Genomic DNA, 17,062 nt, shown 5'->3' with positions numbered 1-17,062 from the left:
CCTTCTCTATCCAGCTGTACTTCTCAGTATTTATTTCTATTACATGTATGTATGCTTCAGTGTGCCGAGTATATATGTTTCTCTATAAACTATGTTTAAGTAAAGTAGTGGTGTCTTACACCGCTTATATTGCCAAGTGCTTTACATTTCACAGAGTGTTTTCACCTAGAGTAACTATTGGATCCTCAGAAGAAACCAGAGTAGATGTGTGACCAGATAAGTACACAAGGGTAAAATATTATCTCCGTTTACAGATCTGAAAGCTGATATTTTATACTTAAAATTTTTTTAAATCAGTTGTGAAGATGTTTCTTGACTTTGGAAAAACATTGAGAAATTAACATTAAGTATGTGACGCAGGTTCAGCTGACTCTCAAAATGGTTTAGTTGGTCCTACTCTGCAACAGAGCACTGACTGTAAAGGTTGGCTGTGAGCTCCAGGGAATACATCACAACCATCTTTGTCTCTCCACCCAATGTCAGATAAAAAGAATGCCAACACCTAGGGCCATAACACTGAACAGTCCTTGTGAACAGTGCCTTCTGGAAGTATGCAGTGCACAGCTTGCACAGACATGCATGGTGGCCCGGCCAGGGGCACTGGCTAGAAGAGCCATCACAAGGAAGTAAGCCGTCTGCAGGCATCTCAGGAGGGAGCATAGCACAATAACTTGACGAAGTAGAAAGAATGAGGTTACTGAAAGCCCCATATTCAAGTGCTAGTATTTCCATGTCTTCTTAGAGAAGTGGTCTGGGCAAGCCAGGTGAGGTCTATGAGCTTTGGTGTTCTCTTCTGCAACTCTCCCTATTTCACAGACTCGTGAACGTTAAATGAGATCATGTACAAGAGAAAATTGTATATATGAATGTAGATTTTATTTTAATAAATAAAAGAGAAGCTTATAGAAAGGAAGGAATAGTTCCACCTGCCTTGTATTAGCGACTGGGTAGGAGGGAACAGGGCCTTTACAGAGTATGTGCTTCAGCTTGTTATAGCACCAGTGGTGGGGCGGGGAGGGTGATAGAATCTCTCCTTTCCCTTCCAGCTTCCCCATGAGTGATGGCTCATCAACAGCAGTCCAGGGAGCACTTGCCCACCTGCCGATGAAGCCTAGCCTCCATAACCCCAAAAAGACTGCCCTCACCTGTCTTTCCTGATATCCCACAACAGAGTAAAAGCAAAGACATACTGAGATCACCAACATCATCAGAGAATACATCAACCCCTCTGCTCTGTTTGCTGCAAGAAAAACTGCATTAGCATCAGACTCAGACCCCAAAGATTCTCAATTGCAAGCCCAGGCAGAACTAACTGTACATAAAGAGCTGGGGGTCGGGGGCAGTAGAGGACAGGGGAAAGAATCAATGTTTGGGCAATGGGAAAGAAAAATCAATTGAGGGGAAACAGAATGTTATCTCTAAGCCTTTGAAAGCAGTGGCTTAGATGTATCTGTATCAGTGGCTCAGATGTATCTATAAAAAAGGAAAGGATGATACAAAGAGTAGAGAGTCCTTTTACATTTAAGTTCTCAGTTATAAGGAAATCAATAGTCCAGAAAGTATTTCTTTTTTTAAAAATTGAGGTGAAATTCATATGGCATAAAATTAACCACTATAAAGTGAACAATTCAGTGGCATTAGTACATTAGCAATGCTATGCTACCACCACCTCTATCTAGTTCCAAAGCATCTGGAAGTATTTGGTATACCAGAATTTTATACACGCACACTACTGTTAAAAACAGTAGAAATTTTCTTAGACATTTCAACCATTTGGGCTTAACTCCAAGATTGTATTTGAGTACTCAGTTGGATTGTTGCTTCTTGCCTAACTACTATTGTATATCTTCAGTGTTTCAGGATGGGCCAAATTAAATATGTTTTTACTTAGGTGGGTGGGAGAGGTGATGATAGATTTCTACAGACAAGAGAAATCCCATATGTTTATGTTCATACATGTATTGACAGCATGTTTAAACAATTCAATGAAAAGTTGAAAATTATTTCAGCCACATGCATTTCTTCCACACAGGGTCACACAAGCAGACTGATCAATGGTATAACTAATAAACATGGACCTCAATGCAAAACCAAATATAGTCCCTCAACTCTCCATCAAATTTCTCCAGAAACTGGCAAAGCTGTTTTAACCAAGCAAAAAAAAAAAAAAAAAAAAAAAGATCTTCTTGAACACTGGGGTCAGAAGGATGTAGAAAATCTGATTCTTCTTCAGTTATGGGAGTGAATATTCTATGACAGTGAACAGAAAAGAATGCTTTCTTATGCATACCTTCTGTAGCTGCCCTAGGCTCATATACTCCCCATGGCTACAGGGCTAAGGAATAGTCTGATTAGGAAACCAAGACTGGACCTCCATCTTGCCACCTCCACTTTTACTGCTAGCATTTTAGACTTGGTCCTGCATCTCTACCCCTGCTCTGAGCCACTGACCACAGGAGCTGGACTTCACAACTGAGTTGGACTGTATCTTCCTCTAAACTGACTGTTGCCAGCCCTGGCAGATACAAGAATGCCTTGTGTGTTACCTTATAACTGTAGACACATAGAACCCCAAAAAGTCTTCCTGAAAAACATGGTAGCAAATTTCTCTTTTGCTGTTACTCTTTCTGCTATTTCTCAAATAGCGAGGTAAGATTGAGACAGAATCCTATTTTGGATTCCTGAAAAGTAAGTGCTTCATGATTTATGAGCATTCCACCCAAAGGAAGAATCAGAGAGAAGTAGAAGACTTGGGGAGAACAATCCAATAAGTAACTTTAAGCCTATCTCACATTATTACTTTTCTGAAGTTCTGTATTACTTTTATACAGTAGGTGCTCAATATAATTTGTTATTTGAATTGGATGAGGATATTTTTTCTTCTTTAATAATCTCTACTCTAAGGAACATTTTGCCTTACTATACTGATCAAATAATTCTAGTATTTGGTGCCAGCTGTTCAACTCAAATAATTATTTTTAAATAGCCTTCGATTTTTTGGTAATGATCTGCTGTGTTCTCTGTCCTGTCCCTTTGGTGCTTGTTAACCATTACTCATGAGACCATATATGCATTGCCCATAGCAAGTGGACCTCAAATTCTAGATTCGTTTGTAACCCCATTTTAAAACCCAGATTCCTGGGCTCCCCAAGCACTGTAGTCCTTCGGTCAGAGAAGGGATCTTGTAGCTTATATTTTATTTTATTTTTATTTTCTTTTGCGGTACGCGGGCCTCTCACTGTTGTGGCCTCTCCCGTTGCGGAGCACAGGCTCCGAACGCGCAGGCTCAGCGGCCATGGCTCACGGGCTTAGTTGCTCCGCGGCACGTGGGATTCTCCCGGACCGGGGCACGAACCCGTGTCCCCTGCGTGGGATCCTCCCGGACCGGGGCACGAACCCGTGTCCCCTGCATCGGCAGGCGGAATCTCAACCACTGCGCCACCAGGGAAGCCCTGTAGCTTACATTTTAACAAACACCCTGGGTGATCCAGGTGCATGTCATCATGAAGCACATTTCAGAAACTGATCCATAAATTTGATACTGCCTTAGACTCTGAGACCAGCCTTGTTTAGAGCAGAGCAAAGATGAAGAACCAACAGTAAATTGCTAATACAGAGATGATGGTCCTTCCCTGGGACATGACCTTCTTTCACTGGTCACTATTTTGTCCTCTTTCCCACTTCATGCCTGAAATCCAGCTGGTGTTGCCCTGGATCTTGGTTGCTGCATCCATCTTATTCCTGGGCTTCATCGGCTGTCGATGAAGAATTGTCAATTACTAAATCCCATATTTAATGTTCTGCCTGTTCACCAAGTCCTTCACCCAGGGGCCAAACTCCACTGTTAGCTTTTGGGGATTCCTCCAAAAAGTCCAACTTCTACTGCTTAGAAGTCTACTTAGTCCCTTCCCTGCCCAGGTAGGTTTGCTGGATAATTCTTCCCAGTACTAAAACCTCACTCTTCATGACAGATTTTTCTTTTTAATTTTAATTTAATTTTATTTTTTTAATTTTATTTTTTGGCTGTGTTGGGTCTTCATTGCTGCACACGGGCTTTCTCTAGTTGTGGTGAGCTGGAGCTACTCTTCATTGCGGTGAGCGGGCTTCTCATTGCGGTGGCTTCTCTGTTGTGGAGCACAGGTCCTAGAGCGCGCAGGCTTCGGTAGTTGTGGCACACGGGCTCAGTAGTTGTGTCTCTTGGGCTCCAGAGTGCAGGCTCAGTAGTTGTGGCACATGGGCTTAGTTGCTCGGTGGCATGTGGGGTCTTCCTGGACCAGGGATCGAACCTGAATCCCCTGCACTGGCAGGCAGATTCTTAACCACTGCGCCACCAGGGACGTCCCCATGAGAGATATTTCTGACTGAGGGTGCTGACTATCCTTATCCAGAATTAGCCAAGATGAATAGGATAGTCACCAAGCTGGCTACCCTTAAAAAGATCATCTCCTTCTGTATCTGTGGTAGAGTAAGAGGGCATGTCTGCTCATTTACTCAAGTTTAACATGAGAGATTTTAGAAAAGGAATTGTTAAGTGAAAAACAACTCTAAATAATATTACTTTTGTTGCATACAGCCTGTTGTCAAGAATAGCCCCAAACAAATGCAGATTAAAATAAAAGTGCTCTAGGACTGCTGTGGTGGTGCAGTGGTTGAGAATCCGCCTGCCAACGCAGGGGGCATGGCTTTGAGCCCTGGTCCGGGAAGATCCCACATGCCGCGGAGCAACTAAGGTTGTGAGCCACAACTACTGAGCCTGCGCTCTAGAACCCGCGAGCCACAACTACTGAGCCCATGTGCCACAACTACTGAAGCCCATGCGCCTACAGCCCATGCTCCACAACGAGAAGCCACTGCAATGAGAAGCCTGTGCACCGCAACAAAGAGTAGGCCCCGCTCACCGCAACTAGACAGAAAGCCCGCACGCAGCAACGAAGACCCAACGCGGCCAATAACTAAATAAATAAATGTTTAAAAATTAAAAATAAAAGAAAAGTGCTCTTAATTGGCATTTAGGGCTGAAGTGAAGGTTGCTGACAAAAATGGTACTTTCCCAAATTGTTACTCTACCTGCTGAGATCTGAAATATTATCTTTGAATGGAAGAAGAAGTTTCAAATAAGAATAGTACAAACACTAAGGATTTCTTTCTCTGTATTGGTTCATTCATTTATTCAACAAATATGTTTCTTAATATTTTCTATGTGCTAGGAATAAGCAGTTCTGGTCTCTGCCCTCATGGGGTTTACCATCTTGTAGTACAGTTTAGGTCACACATTTATTTTGGAATCAGGTCTACCCAGGACTTTTATTCCCTCACCTGACTATGTGAGATGACAAGAGCACTGTGGGTTGCAGAGGTAGAGTAAGAAACGCCCCCAAGGAAGCCAAACCACAATTCTCCTTCCAACGGATACACAAGGCTGGAAGTTTATGGTAAAGGTGCTAGTCAACAGGAGGAAAGGATGAAGACACCCACACGTTAAATAGAAATCTTCCCCTGGATACTATAAAGCAGACCAGCTTACCTTGGATAGTATAGATCTTTGTTAGAGTTCTGTATGTTCCTTCCTTGTTTCTACTAGATAAGACATTGAAGATGAATTGAAATACCAGGTGCTATATAAGCTAATATTTTTGTTAGCTTAAGTCAGTGGTTCAGGCACCAGGAGGGCTTACTAAAACACAGATTTCTCAGCCCTATGACCAGAGTTTCTGATTCAGAAGGTCTGGGGATGGGCCTGAGAACTTGCAAGCCTAACAAATTCCCAGGTAACACAGATGCTGCTGGTCTGAGGACCACATTTTTAGAACCATGGGCTTAAGCAAACACTTAGAGGAGCCTTGAAAATGTTGCTCCACAATCGAGGATAGGCAGCATCATCAGGTTTAAAAATTTTAAACACCTGTTGTTTACTTCACTACAAAATAATACATATGTTTTGCCAAAAAACAGTTTTAATAAAAAAGCAATAAATTCATAAAACAACCAAAGTAAATTCAAAACCATCCACCGAAAGATAGCCATGAGTAACCTTGCTTTGTGTTCTTATAAAATCTCTATGTGTATGTGTTATGTTTATGTCTACAAATATATAAGATCTCTCTCATATATATATGATATATATACAACATTGAATTCATCTTATATGTACTGTTTTGTAACTTACCTTTTCACTTAACAGTATATTAGAAACATCCTTCTACATCAATACAGTTCTAAAACATAATTTGGCACATCCTTTGAATAGAGGTACCGAAATATATATAAATGTATTTAAATGTTCCCACTTGCTGGACACTTAGGTTTAACCCTTTTCTGTTCAAACAGGTTCAGCATAAATATGCTAAGTCGTTTTGTACATCCTTAATTATTTTCTAAGGGCAGATTTCTAGAAGAAAAATTGCCAAAACTCATGTATGTTAAGTCTTTTAGTACATATTGCCAGACTGCCCTTCAGAGAAATATTGGATCGATTTACACAACCATCAGCTGTATAGAGGTATTTTCTCACATGTCCACATGACACTGAGCATGTTTTACTTTGCCAGTTCTATGGGGAGAAAATGATACCTTGTTTATATTTTGAATTTTTTTCCAGTTACCAGTGGAAACTTTATGTGATTTATAGTGACATCACATTCAGCGATCTCATACTTCTTTCATTTGTAGCTGTGTAAATCTGCGGCTTAGAATCAGACTATAAACTCTATACAAAGCAATTTTTTGTTTGTTTGTGAGTTTACATGTTTGATATTTCATAGAGTCCAGCATATCATTTTTCTTTGTTACAAACAAACAAACAAAAATCTCAACTTTGGGCTTCCCTGGTGGCGCAGTGGTTGAGAATCCGCCTGCCGATGCAGGAGACACGGGTTCGTGCCCTGGTCCGGGAAGATCCCACAGGCCGCGGAGCGACTGGGCCCGTGAGCCATGGCCGCTGGGCCTGCGCGTCCGGAGCCTGTGCTCCGCAACGGGAGAGGCCACAACAGTGAGAGGCCCGCATACCGCAAAAAAAAAAAAAAAAAAAAAAAAAAAAAAAAAATCTCAACTTTGTTAGGTTATGTAAACTTTGGGAAAATTTCTCTGCTCCAAAATTCTGTATTTTTGATTTGTCTAATATGATATGCAATCTCAGTATGTGAATTTATTATACTACAATATAAATGTTCTAATTTTACTTATGAAATAATCCATGTGAAAACATATCCACTGTGATTAAAAGAGACAATGGATGGAACAAAGTATCTTGTTATCTATTTACTAATATTTATTGAGTGGCCATATGATATGAATACTGAAATGGACTTTCTTGGTGATACACTAAACTGAACTTTCTCGGTGATACACAGGGACTATTAGGTGAAAAATATGGGAACATCCGAATCCCTGGAGAAGTTGAAGCGTCAGAGTTTGAAATGATTTTGGATGCTGCCATAGAGGCGAAGCTGGAGACCAAGTTACTGGAAGAGTGGTACCGTCGTGATGAGAACTCGGTGCCAGCAGCTTATTACCTCAGACCCAAATCGGAAATGCTGAAAAGCAATAAAAATGCAGTAAGTTATCTTTCTCTCCCAAGTATGTCTCTCTCCATGACTTTAAATAGTTTATGTCACCCAGGTGTGGTTTTCGCCACAGAAAAGGCACAGTAGACAGAAAATTATTCTGCCCTGGACCCTAAATTTCCTTTTAACAACTAAATCCAAAGCTAAGAAATCTTCCAATATTTTTTTTTTTTTGAAATCTTCCAATTTTTTATCCACCTTTCTTTTTTGGCATCTCAGACTTTCTTGCTGGGGTCTTTTCCTTCTTCCTGAAGTATATCTCTTAGAAGTTCCATTAATGGAGGTCTATTAGTGATAAATTCTGTTTATCTGAAAATATTTGTATTTTTCTCATTTCGCTATAACATGTCTATATATATTCTGATTGGCGTATGTTGTGCTTCCTACATTTGCGAATTCATGCATTCTATCAGTTTTGGAAATTTCTCAGCCATCATCTCATCAAATAATGTCCCTCCTCTATCCCTTCTATTCTTTCCTTTGTGCTCTTTAATTGGATGTACAATAGATTGCCTCAGTCTATCCTCCACGTCTCTTTTTAAAATTTGTTTAATTTTTACTTTTTATATTTTTAAATTTTATTGAAGTATAGTTGATTTACAATGTGTTAATTTCTGCTGGACAGCAAAGTGATTCAGTTATACATATACATACATTCTTTTTCATTTTCTTTTCCATTATGGTTCATCACAAGATATTGAATATAGTTCCCTGTGCTTTACAGTAGGACCTTGTTGTTTATCCATTCTATATATAACAATCTGTACCTGTATCCTCCATGTCTCTTAATTGTCTTTTACATTGTCAATTTCCTTATCTTTCTGTGCTGCTGTCCGGAAAATTATTTTAGATCTTTCTTCCAGTTCATCAATTTTCTTCTTCAGCTGTGTCCACTCTGTTCATGCTTGAGTTTTCAAGTTCAACAGTTATATTTTTAATTTGTGAAAGATATTTGGGGAGGGGGTCTTTAAAAAATTTGCCTAGCTGTTTTTTATAGTCTCTAGTTTTTTAATTCAGTATTTTCCTTTAACATTTCATACATTGTTAATTTATATTCTTGTGCCTTATGTAGAATCTTGCAGTGAGGTTGACTCATACATGAATATGATGGAAACATTAGCATTGTCTCTCCTCCAACTTGGTTCCCAAATGTATCAATCAATCATGTGTCCCCCAAAACTGAATGAAGGAGGTAGAGAAAATGGGTGGGACTATTCATTGCACAGACATTTTAGAGATTAAAAGAAGGCATAGCTATCCATCCCTCTTTCAAAGAGAACATCCTTGATACACTCAGCACCCAGGCAGCTCTGAGAGGAGAAAAGCCCTGGGTTAGCAACAGCTCTTCATTTAAGGACCCTGTGTCCATACTCCAATATAAAATAAAAAGTTAAAAAAAAAAAGAATTCTGTGTCTTTGTCATTCTGACATTTAACATACAGCATGTTCTCCATGCAAAATGAAATCATGTCAGATTCCTCGATTTTTCTTCTTCTTCCTCACATGCATTTTTCAAAGTAATTATCTGCAAGACTATGGAGATGAATATTGGGGTAAACCCCAAACCATTCCCTTAGGTAAATATGCCAGAAGTAAAGGTAGTAACTGGTAAAGTAGATATCAAAAAACATGATACCTCAAGAAATCAGTTTTACAAAGTTGTAAAACTTACACATATCTTACTATTTAATTGGCTTTAGTTGTTCCTTCTTCATTTGATTCCATGATCGTCTAGGGAAACTTCAATTATTCTCTAAACCCCACATGATATTTCTGCATGAATTGTTGTTAAGTAAATGAATGTTTGAATAAGATTATCAGCAAGACTCTATAAATGTTACTTTCTTGGTAGGTACTCCTATTTTATTTCCTAAAGGATCATAAAAATCAATGAGGAAGAAACAACTAAAGACAAATAGTAACATGAGTACTTCCCCTTTAACTCTCTCTCCTCTTTAGAGCGTAGTGAAGATACGATTTTGTTATGACATTTGTATCAAAACTCAATCCGGAAATACATGGTATATTAAGGAATCCCGACAAACAAATCCTGTTTGTATTCACACCGTTGTGTCACCTGGGCAAGTTCACACCACTTTCAGGGTACTGGGGAGAGGAAATGAGATACTGTCTGTTGGACACCTATCATGATAAGGCATATAGTAGACTTTCAAGTAACAATAGTTCTCTTGCTCTTAAATACTGGGTTTTCTATGATGATTTTAAGACCAATATCTCACTTTTACAATTCCATAGATGCAGCCCTCTGCCAATGCTGAGAATGAGAAGACCTGGCAAGAGATATCAGATGAGATCAAGAAGGTATTTAAGGTTGCTGTAAAACTGTTACATGAAAAGAGGAAAATGAAACACAGCCAAGCCAAGAGGTACCTGTTCTCAGGTAATTTTTACGTATCTTCAGTAAACTGAGGAATAGATAAATAATAGATATATTCGCTGCTTCCCTTTTATGGTTCTGCAAATTTAGTTGCATTTACTGCCCAATGAAATTTAATTTTTCTACATGTTTCCATCTCCTGGGGAGGCAAGTATTCTTTTTATTCAAAGATAAGCCTGTACTTAACTTGAGGAATTCTCCACAAATGTGACTTTAAAAGAACACAGAGGAGGCTGGATATAATAGACCAGACTCTGCCAGTGTTTCTCGGTTGAGCTGCTCATTCATTCACTTACTTGGCTCACTCAGCAAACACTTATGAGTGCATACTATATGCTAGGAACTGGGGCTACAACAATGACAAAGAAGGCAAGGTCTCTGCTCTCCTGGAACTTACTTTTTTAGTGGGGGCAGCAGGGATAAGTGATAGGCAAGTAATCAGATAAATGAACAATATCATTTCGGAAAGGATAAATGCTACGAATAAAACAAAACACAGTAACAGGATAATAGGGACTGATGAAGGCTGTGGGGGTCCAGATTTAGATGGGACAGGCGGTAAGGAAATGACTTTCGAGCCAAATGACACAACGAATCAGAGCCGGCAATGCCATATCTAAAATAGAGAATTCCAAGCAGAGGGATTACCAGGTTCAAGGTCCCTGAGACAGGAATGTGCTTAGCAAATTCTAGGAGCAAGAAGAAGGTAAAGGTAGCCAGGCTTGGAGAAGGAGAGACAAGGTCAGAAGGTGGGCACAGGCCATAATAAGGGCCTTGTGTTTTATTCTGCCATCAACAGAAATAATCAATAAACAATCTATACTAGGAATAGAAAAGAAGTTTATTTGAGCCTGAGGACTATAGCCCAAGAGACACAGATTTAAGAAGTACTTAAACTGTGTTCCACCTGACTGCAAAATGGGGGAGGCTTATATAGGCAAAAATCACAAAGTTAGTTAGTCACAAGAGTCATTTATCAAGAATCACAATTGGAGCTGGCAAGAAGTCAGGATGCTTGTCAAATAAGGATTTTGGGGTCTGAAGTGGTTGCACAGGTACAAGGGGAGACCTTGAGACCTAGGCAGATGCTATCAGATGTTGTTTTAAGAACGACAATATCCTTGTATCTTTGAGTCTGATACAGCTCAGAGAATTCAAGTTCTCAGTGATACAGGAACACATCTGAAAGCACATCCACAATGGCCACCAGGCTCCATTTCGAATGCCTGAACCACAGTTATTCCGTTTTGATTTTTAAATGGTTAAATCAGATTTTAGTGGTTAAATCAGATGTACAATGCATGTTTGACAGGCCAGAAGACAGGCTGTTGTAGTTAGCATAAAGGTCAAGCCAAACCATGTGTAAGCCAGAATGACTTCCCATACCTGTGACAATTTCTTCCATCACTGGGTAAGATGGGAAGCCATCGGAGGTTGGGAAGTAAGGGAGTGGCAGGATCTAATTTAACCTTGAAATAAAAGCCTCCCCAGCTACTGAGCAGAGACTCACTTGTGGGCCTTTCTCAGCCATGGAAAAGAGGCTTTATTTTGAGGAATTGCACAGGAAACCACATATCTGAAGAAATATGTCAGTCATAGTTTCCAGGGGACAAATGCACCTAGGTAAAAGTAATCAGTTAAGTAGCATTTATTTTGAGAGTTGATAGTAAAGAATTATTGAAGAAAAAGCAACAGTAGTTGCATTTTCAGACTGGTTTTGTGAATGATGTAGCAAAACGTTTGTGAAAACCTAAGAAGCACTTGATATCATTCTCCTTGGATATACATGTATTTCAAGCTCAGAGAAATTATATATAATTTTGACAAATTCATTCTCCTGAAGCTGTCAAAAAATTAGGTCTTATTTTAGTTCTCCCTAAAAGTACTAAAATTGGCAGGAATAAATACTATCTTTATTTTTATTTTTTTTTAACGTCTTTATTTGAGTATAACTGTTTTACAATAAAGTACTATCTTTAGAATATACAGGTTAACATATATCCTTATTCCTTTGGGATCTTTTTGACCTATTTTAGAAGCCCTGGTTCTTCATCTTTATCAGGGGCAGAACTACCCAGTTTTTAAAAATATGCTGTATTAGGAAAAAAATACCAAGAGCGAAAACTTTCCTATTCTTGATGTAAGAGACACCAGTTAGGGGAGGGTATCCTCTTGCTTAGAGTCAGACAGCTCAAGTGTTCAAATATTCATCGGCAAACACTTTCTCTTAATTTTCTCCACACTAAAGAACATGGTCCACATGGATAGCCATATGAAGATTAATAATCTCATACTATGTAGTATGAACTACTACACGAGGACTATTTTCTACTTGGGGTTACATCTTAAAGATATGCATGATCATGAAATTTTTATTTACTTTACATTCCAAACTCATTTTAAGACAATGTCTGCACAATGAAAATTGCTGAAGAACGGCCAACTCTTGGAAATGAATAGAATATATTTGTTTTGTGCCTGTCTCTCCAGCCTATCAATAACAAATGTTGTGGTTGGACCAACCCTTGCGTTTCTTACTATGACTGCAAGATACCCTTCGACAATCACCATCAGGAAACTTTGAAAAAATAAAGCCTTATTACTTACAGGAGCTGGCAATTACACAGCACACCTGGGGCCACACAGCAAGATCACAAGCAGAGAGAGAGAGAGAGAGAGAGAGAGAGAGAGAGAGAGAGAGAGAGCACGGACATTGGGTTTTGCTTTTACTGGGCTCACTGTTTATTGGTGAATTTAAAACATAAGAGCGGGAATTTAAAGCACAGGAAGAGAACAAAACAAGTGGCCCCAAATTTCAGTGATTACTGAAATCAACCAAGATCTCTAAAACAAGGAACCTCAGTGAGTAGAGGTGGCCTGGCTCTGTATGTGTGTGTTGGTAATGAGTTTATTCAAGATAGCCATCATTGAAGTGGATGCATCAGCAATCAAAGCTCAAGTCAGACACTTATATTACAAATAAACAAACAAACAAAACCCCTCAAAAATGTCAGGGTTTATGTTACAATATTACTTTAATATTTTTAAGCATACCAGATAGAACCTGGAAATGTGTACTACTTATATTTGAATGTATTTTTTCACAACATTTCCAGTTTTACCTTTTTAAATAACAGGAAAGGAAGAGAAGTAAATTAGACTCCAAAACAGTGCCCTACTGTGAATGCCACAACTGAGTGGTCTTGGGAATAGTAAAGAGCTGAATGTCTCATGAATAATAGTTGCCAGGGCTGGGAATCTCCCCCTAGTGTTACCTTCATCAGGTTCTGTGATGGTTAAACTTTAGGATATTAAGGAAAACGCTAAGACAGAAAACAAATACATTATTCTAGTAAGGGGGAAGCTTATAATATTCATTGACAAATAAATATCAGGAATTATTAATAAAAGTTCCCCAAAATGTTGAGGATACACTTTGCTTCTAAAAATAACTCTATAAAGTTGATTTTGTCTCACATGACTCATTTATTCAGGTATATTTGTCAACCAGACATTCTTGCATACAGCCTCTTTTTATCCCCCTGAGCCAAGCTTGGATGGGCTCTGCCAGCTTGATTTGTCTGTATCTCTTTTCATGTTGCATTTATGATCAACATGCCTGATTGACACTCTGTTTCCATAAAGGTGATAACAAAGTCAGGTTACAGTTGGTCCGTTTTCTGGGAGTCAGAGGTGACAGTGCGTCTCTCTAATTATCATCCATTACATATAGATACTGCAGGTGGATCACCTCCTTTCTCTTCATGTTACTCAGTATACAGCACTGGCTAACCGAGTGTGCCCCTAGCATTGTACCCAGGTGGCTGGAAAAGAGATGGGCCAAAGGCTGCTTTCCGCAGGAGCTCATAAATGTCCAGATTTCTTACACCTTCTCCTATCTACATTATAACAAGTTCTTAATCTTCTATAAAAAGAAGAGTAGACATGTTATAAAAGCTCCTTTAACTGGCCTCCTGAACCAACTTGCCTGAATAAAACCCTTTGTAAAACATACTGATGTGAATGGCACAGCTCATTCAACACTGGTGGCTATACACATGTCTTTTTTACTTAAGTCACAAATTTTTACCAATTGCTATCATTACTGGAAAAAAAACAGTATCAGAGAAGTTCTGCTAAAAGGCACCACTTAAAAATAAAAGTCCCACCTTCCTTAATAGTTACTCTAGAGAATACATCTACGTTCTAGGTTTTGCTCGATGTCAGCGCTGTGACCAGCACATTGAGAGGTTCTCAGTTACGACCAGACCCACCCCTCCCCCCTTCCTTCCACCAGACCCCAGGCCAGTAGTCACCCCTTTAAGAGAGCCTTCCCTGACTTCTCCAAGTGGGTTAGACCTCCAGGTGGGTTTGCTCTCATGGCACCAGGTTATTCACCTTGGCGGGCCTAAAAATAATCACAATACATTTATTTGTGGGACACTGTGATTCATGTCTGCCATCCTCCACTGGACTGTAAGCTTCATAAGGGTTGTTTTTTTTTTTTAACATTCTCAGTTTTCTCTTACCATTGTATCCTAAGAAACTAGCAGTGTACCTGGAACATAGTAGATGCTCGATTAAGACCAACTGGATGAAGAAAAGCAGACAGGCTGGGGAGGAAGGGAGGGCGGCCCGTTTTAAAAGCCTGCTTGCTTTAAATTCATTTCCATGGGTTTAATTATTTTATTTATTTTTTATTTGACTTTCCTAAAACCATGCGTAAATGATATTTTTACTACTACTGATCCAATTTTAAAGGTTCTTATGGGGCCTCAAATGATTTAGAATGCTTATTTACTTTTATGTAAACATATGTATTGTAAGCCCTAACATGGTTTCTCTCACAAGAAATAAACTACACACTAAGTCATTTTCCTGTACCTGCTCTGATGGATATAATGGTATTTAACAGTGACGTGGACAATGGATAAATAAAATCAGCACATAATTATATTTTGAACCCGTTTTTATATTTTCATTTCCACATATCTGTCTGGGGTACAATGCATCTCAAACAAAATGGTGAAACCACGTTGTAAGGAGAGACTGAGAAGGAAGAAATAGACTAGAGACATCATTTGGCCTCTTCCTCATTCTCTCCTGGCCCCAGCTGGTGCCTGCTCTCCACTCTTAGAACTCCTGAAGTCTGGGAGGGAAGCCAAGCAGGAACTTAAGAGTCCACCATAAGCTTGGTATGCTTTCTTTCTTATGCTTATGTTCAACCTCTCCCTCAGGTTGTGGAGGGAATTAAATCATTTTATTTAGAACCCATTGTTCTGGGCTCCAGGCTGTTTAGGAAAAGACAAATAGGAAATTAAGGAATTGAGAAATTATTCTGGAGATGACTCTGCTACACACTATAAGCAAAATAAACTACCACTAGTGACTTGAGAGTTAAGCGCTCGGAGCGTGGGTGCGCTGCACCTTTGTTCTAGACAATAAACTCCTTGTTGTATTTTCTTTCAGCTATAGAGGACGAGTTTGACTTCGCTCTAGGGAAGCAAACTCCAGCATTCCTGAAGAAATGTGTTTGCTATATTAGGAAAATTGCTAACATTGAGCGTTTCGTGAAAATCCCAGAGATGGGAAAATACATGGATATAACTGGAGCAGAACCAAGGATTATTCGGGACCCAGAAGCCCAAGAGAAGCTGATAAAACTCCGGGATGAATTTATTCCTACCATTGTTGCGTCATCTAATCTGAGAGTGTACACATCTGTTACTCATTGTGACATGAAACTAGGCTATTCCCAAGAAATAGAAAACCATTACATAGAAGGACTCGGTAAACAATTTTATGAGGACATGATTGACATAATTCAGGCCACCGTACAACAGAATTTTGACACAGAAACTGATACACTCTATGATGAAATCCTTCAGCATTCATCACTATGTAAAACGTATGCCTCCTTCTACGAGTACAAATGTGAATCTCTAAACATCGTGCATAAATACATTCTTCCAAGCAAAACCGGGCACATCAACCCTCTTATTATATACGGTGGACCATGCACGGGGAAGACCCTTCTGCTAGCTGAAGTAGCAAAGAAGGTAAAAGCCTATTCTTTTACATGTATATTTGTAAAAACTTTTACTTTGGGGAAAAGATCAACTGATCAAATTCACTTCCACTTTCTGTGTTTACTATCAAAATTATAATCGGTCCTTTAGGAATGGATACTTCAGTGTTTCTCTTTTGCTGGTGTAACAGTTATACTGAAAGAATAAGACTCATGGGGTCCAGTTCTAGAATAGCTTTGTTTTGTCTCTTACTGTTCAAACTCATGTTATGGGGCTAGTTCTCACTTAGAGAGAAACTAGGGTAGATCTCACAACTCTTCTCATCACTCTCAGCAAAGACAAGCACTCCAATCGCTTCTGGATATTAACTCCATCTCAGTTCAGCAATTACTATGTCCAGCCAAAGATGATAATTAAAACTTCAGTCTAGGGCTTCCCTGGTGGCGCAGTGGTTGGGAGTCCGCCTGCCGATGCAGGGCACATGGGTTCGTGCCCCGGTCCGGGAAGATCCCACATGCCACGGAGCAGCTGGGCCCGTGAGCCATGGCCACTGAGCCTGTGCGTCCGGAGCCTGTGCTCCTCAACGGGAGAGGCCACAACAGTGAGAGGCCCGCATACCACACACACACACAAAAAAAAAGAAAAAAAAAACAAAACTTCAGTCTACATCTCCCTGCCTGAGCTGAGGTCGACCATATGCAAGGCACCTCCAGTGGGAAATAGGGACATGGCCATCTTCTCTTTTCTTTCAGCACACGGCACTTCTTCCCCTCTGTCCCTAACCCCAACTGCACTTCTGACCCCTGTAGGGTTGTGGTTTAGGGCGTGTAGGAAAGGTAAGGTGGCCAGAACATTCTTATACGACCAGTACCTGGGTTCGGCACTCTGGTCTTGGCAGGGTTTAACACTTCCTCCCGTTTCTTCTGAGGCCTTTTCATGGTTTCCCGAAGGTCCTTTCCCTCCTCCCATCCCCCACCTTGTCCTCACTGAGCATCTCTCACCTACAGTTCCCTAGGGTGACACAGGGAACTGCATTGCTTTTCTATCTAGCTGGTCACCTCCATAGCTCCTAG

The 17,062-nt window shown here is 39.9% G+C and overlaps 1 protein-coding gene across 2 annotated transcripts in view; it reads left to right on the top strand.

Moving 5' to 3' along the window:
* Positions 1-17,062, top strand: part of NWD2 (NACHT and WD repeat domain containing 2) — a 210,695-nt gene that overhangs the window by 184,330 nt on the left and 9,303 nt on the right. For both annotated transcript variants that reach the window (XM_059067598.2, XM_067036310.1), the window contains 3 exons: positions 7,350-7,553; positions 9,819-9,963; positions 15,430-16,019. In XM_059067598.2, coding sequence (XP_058923581.1) covers positions 7,350-7,553; positions 9,819-9,963; positions 15,430-16,019 — 939 coding nt within the window. The remainder of the gene's footprint in view (positions 1-7,349; positions 7,554-9,818; positions 9,964-15,429; positions 16,020-17,062) is intronic.

This window comes from Kogia breviceps, chromosome 6, assembly GCF_026419965.1.
Source record: "Kogia breviceps isolate mKogBre1 chromosome 6, mKogBre1 haplotype 1, whole genome shotgun sequence".
Taxonomy (NCBI): Eukaryota; Metazoa; Chordata; class Mammalia; order Artiodactyla; family Physeteridae; genus Kogia; species Kogia breviceps.
This window is presented reverse-complemented; position numbering and strand designations above follow the sequence as displayed.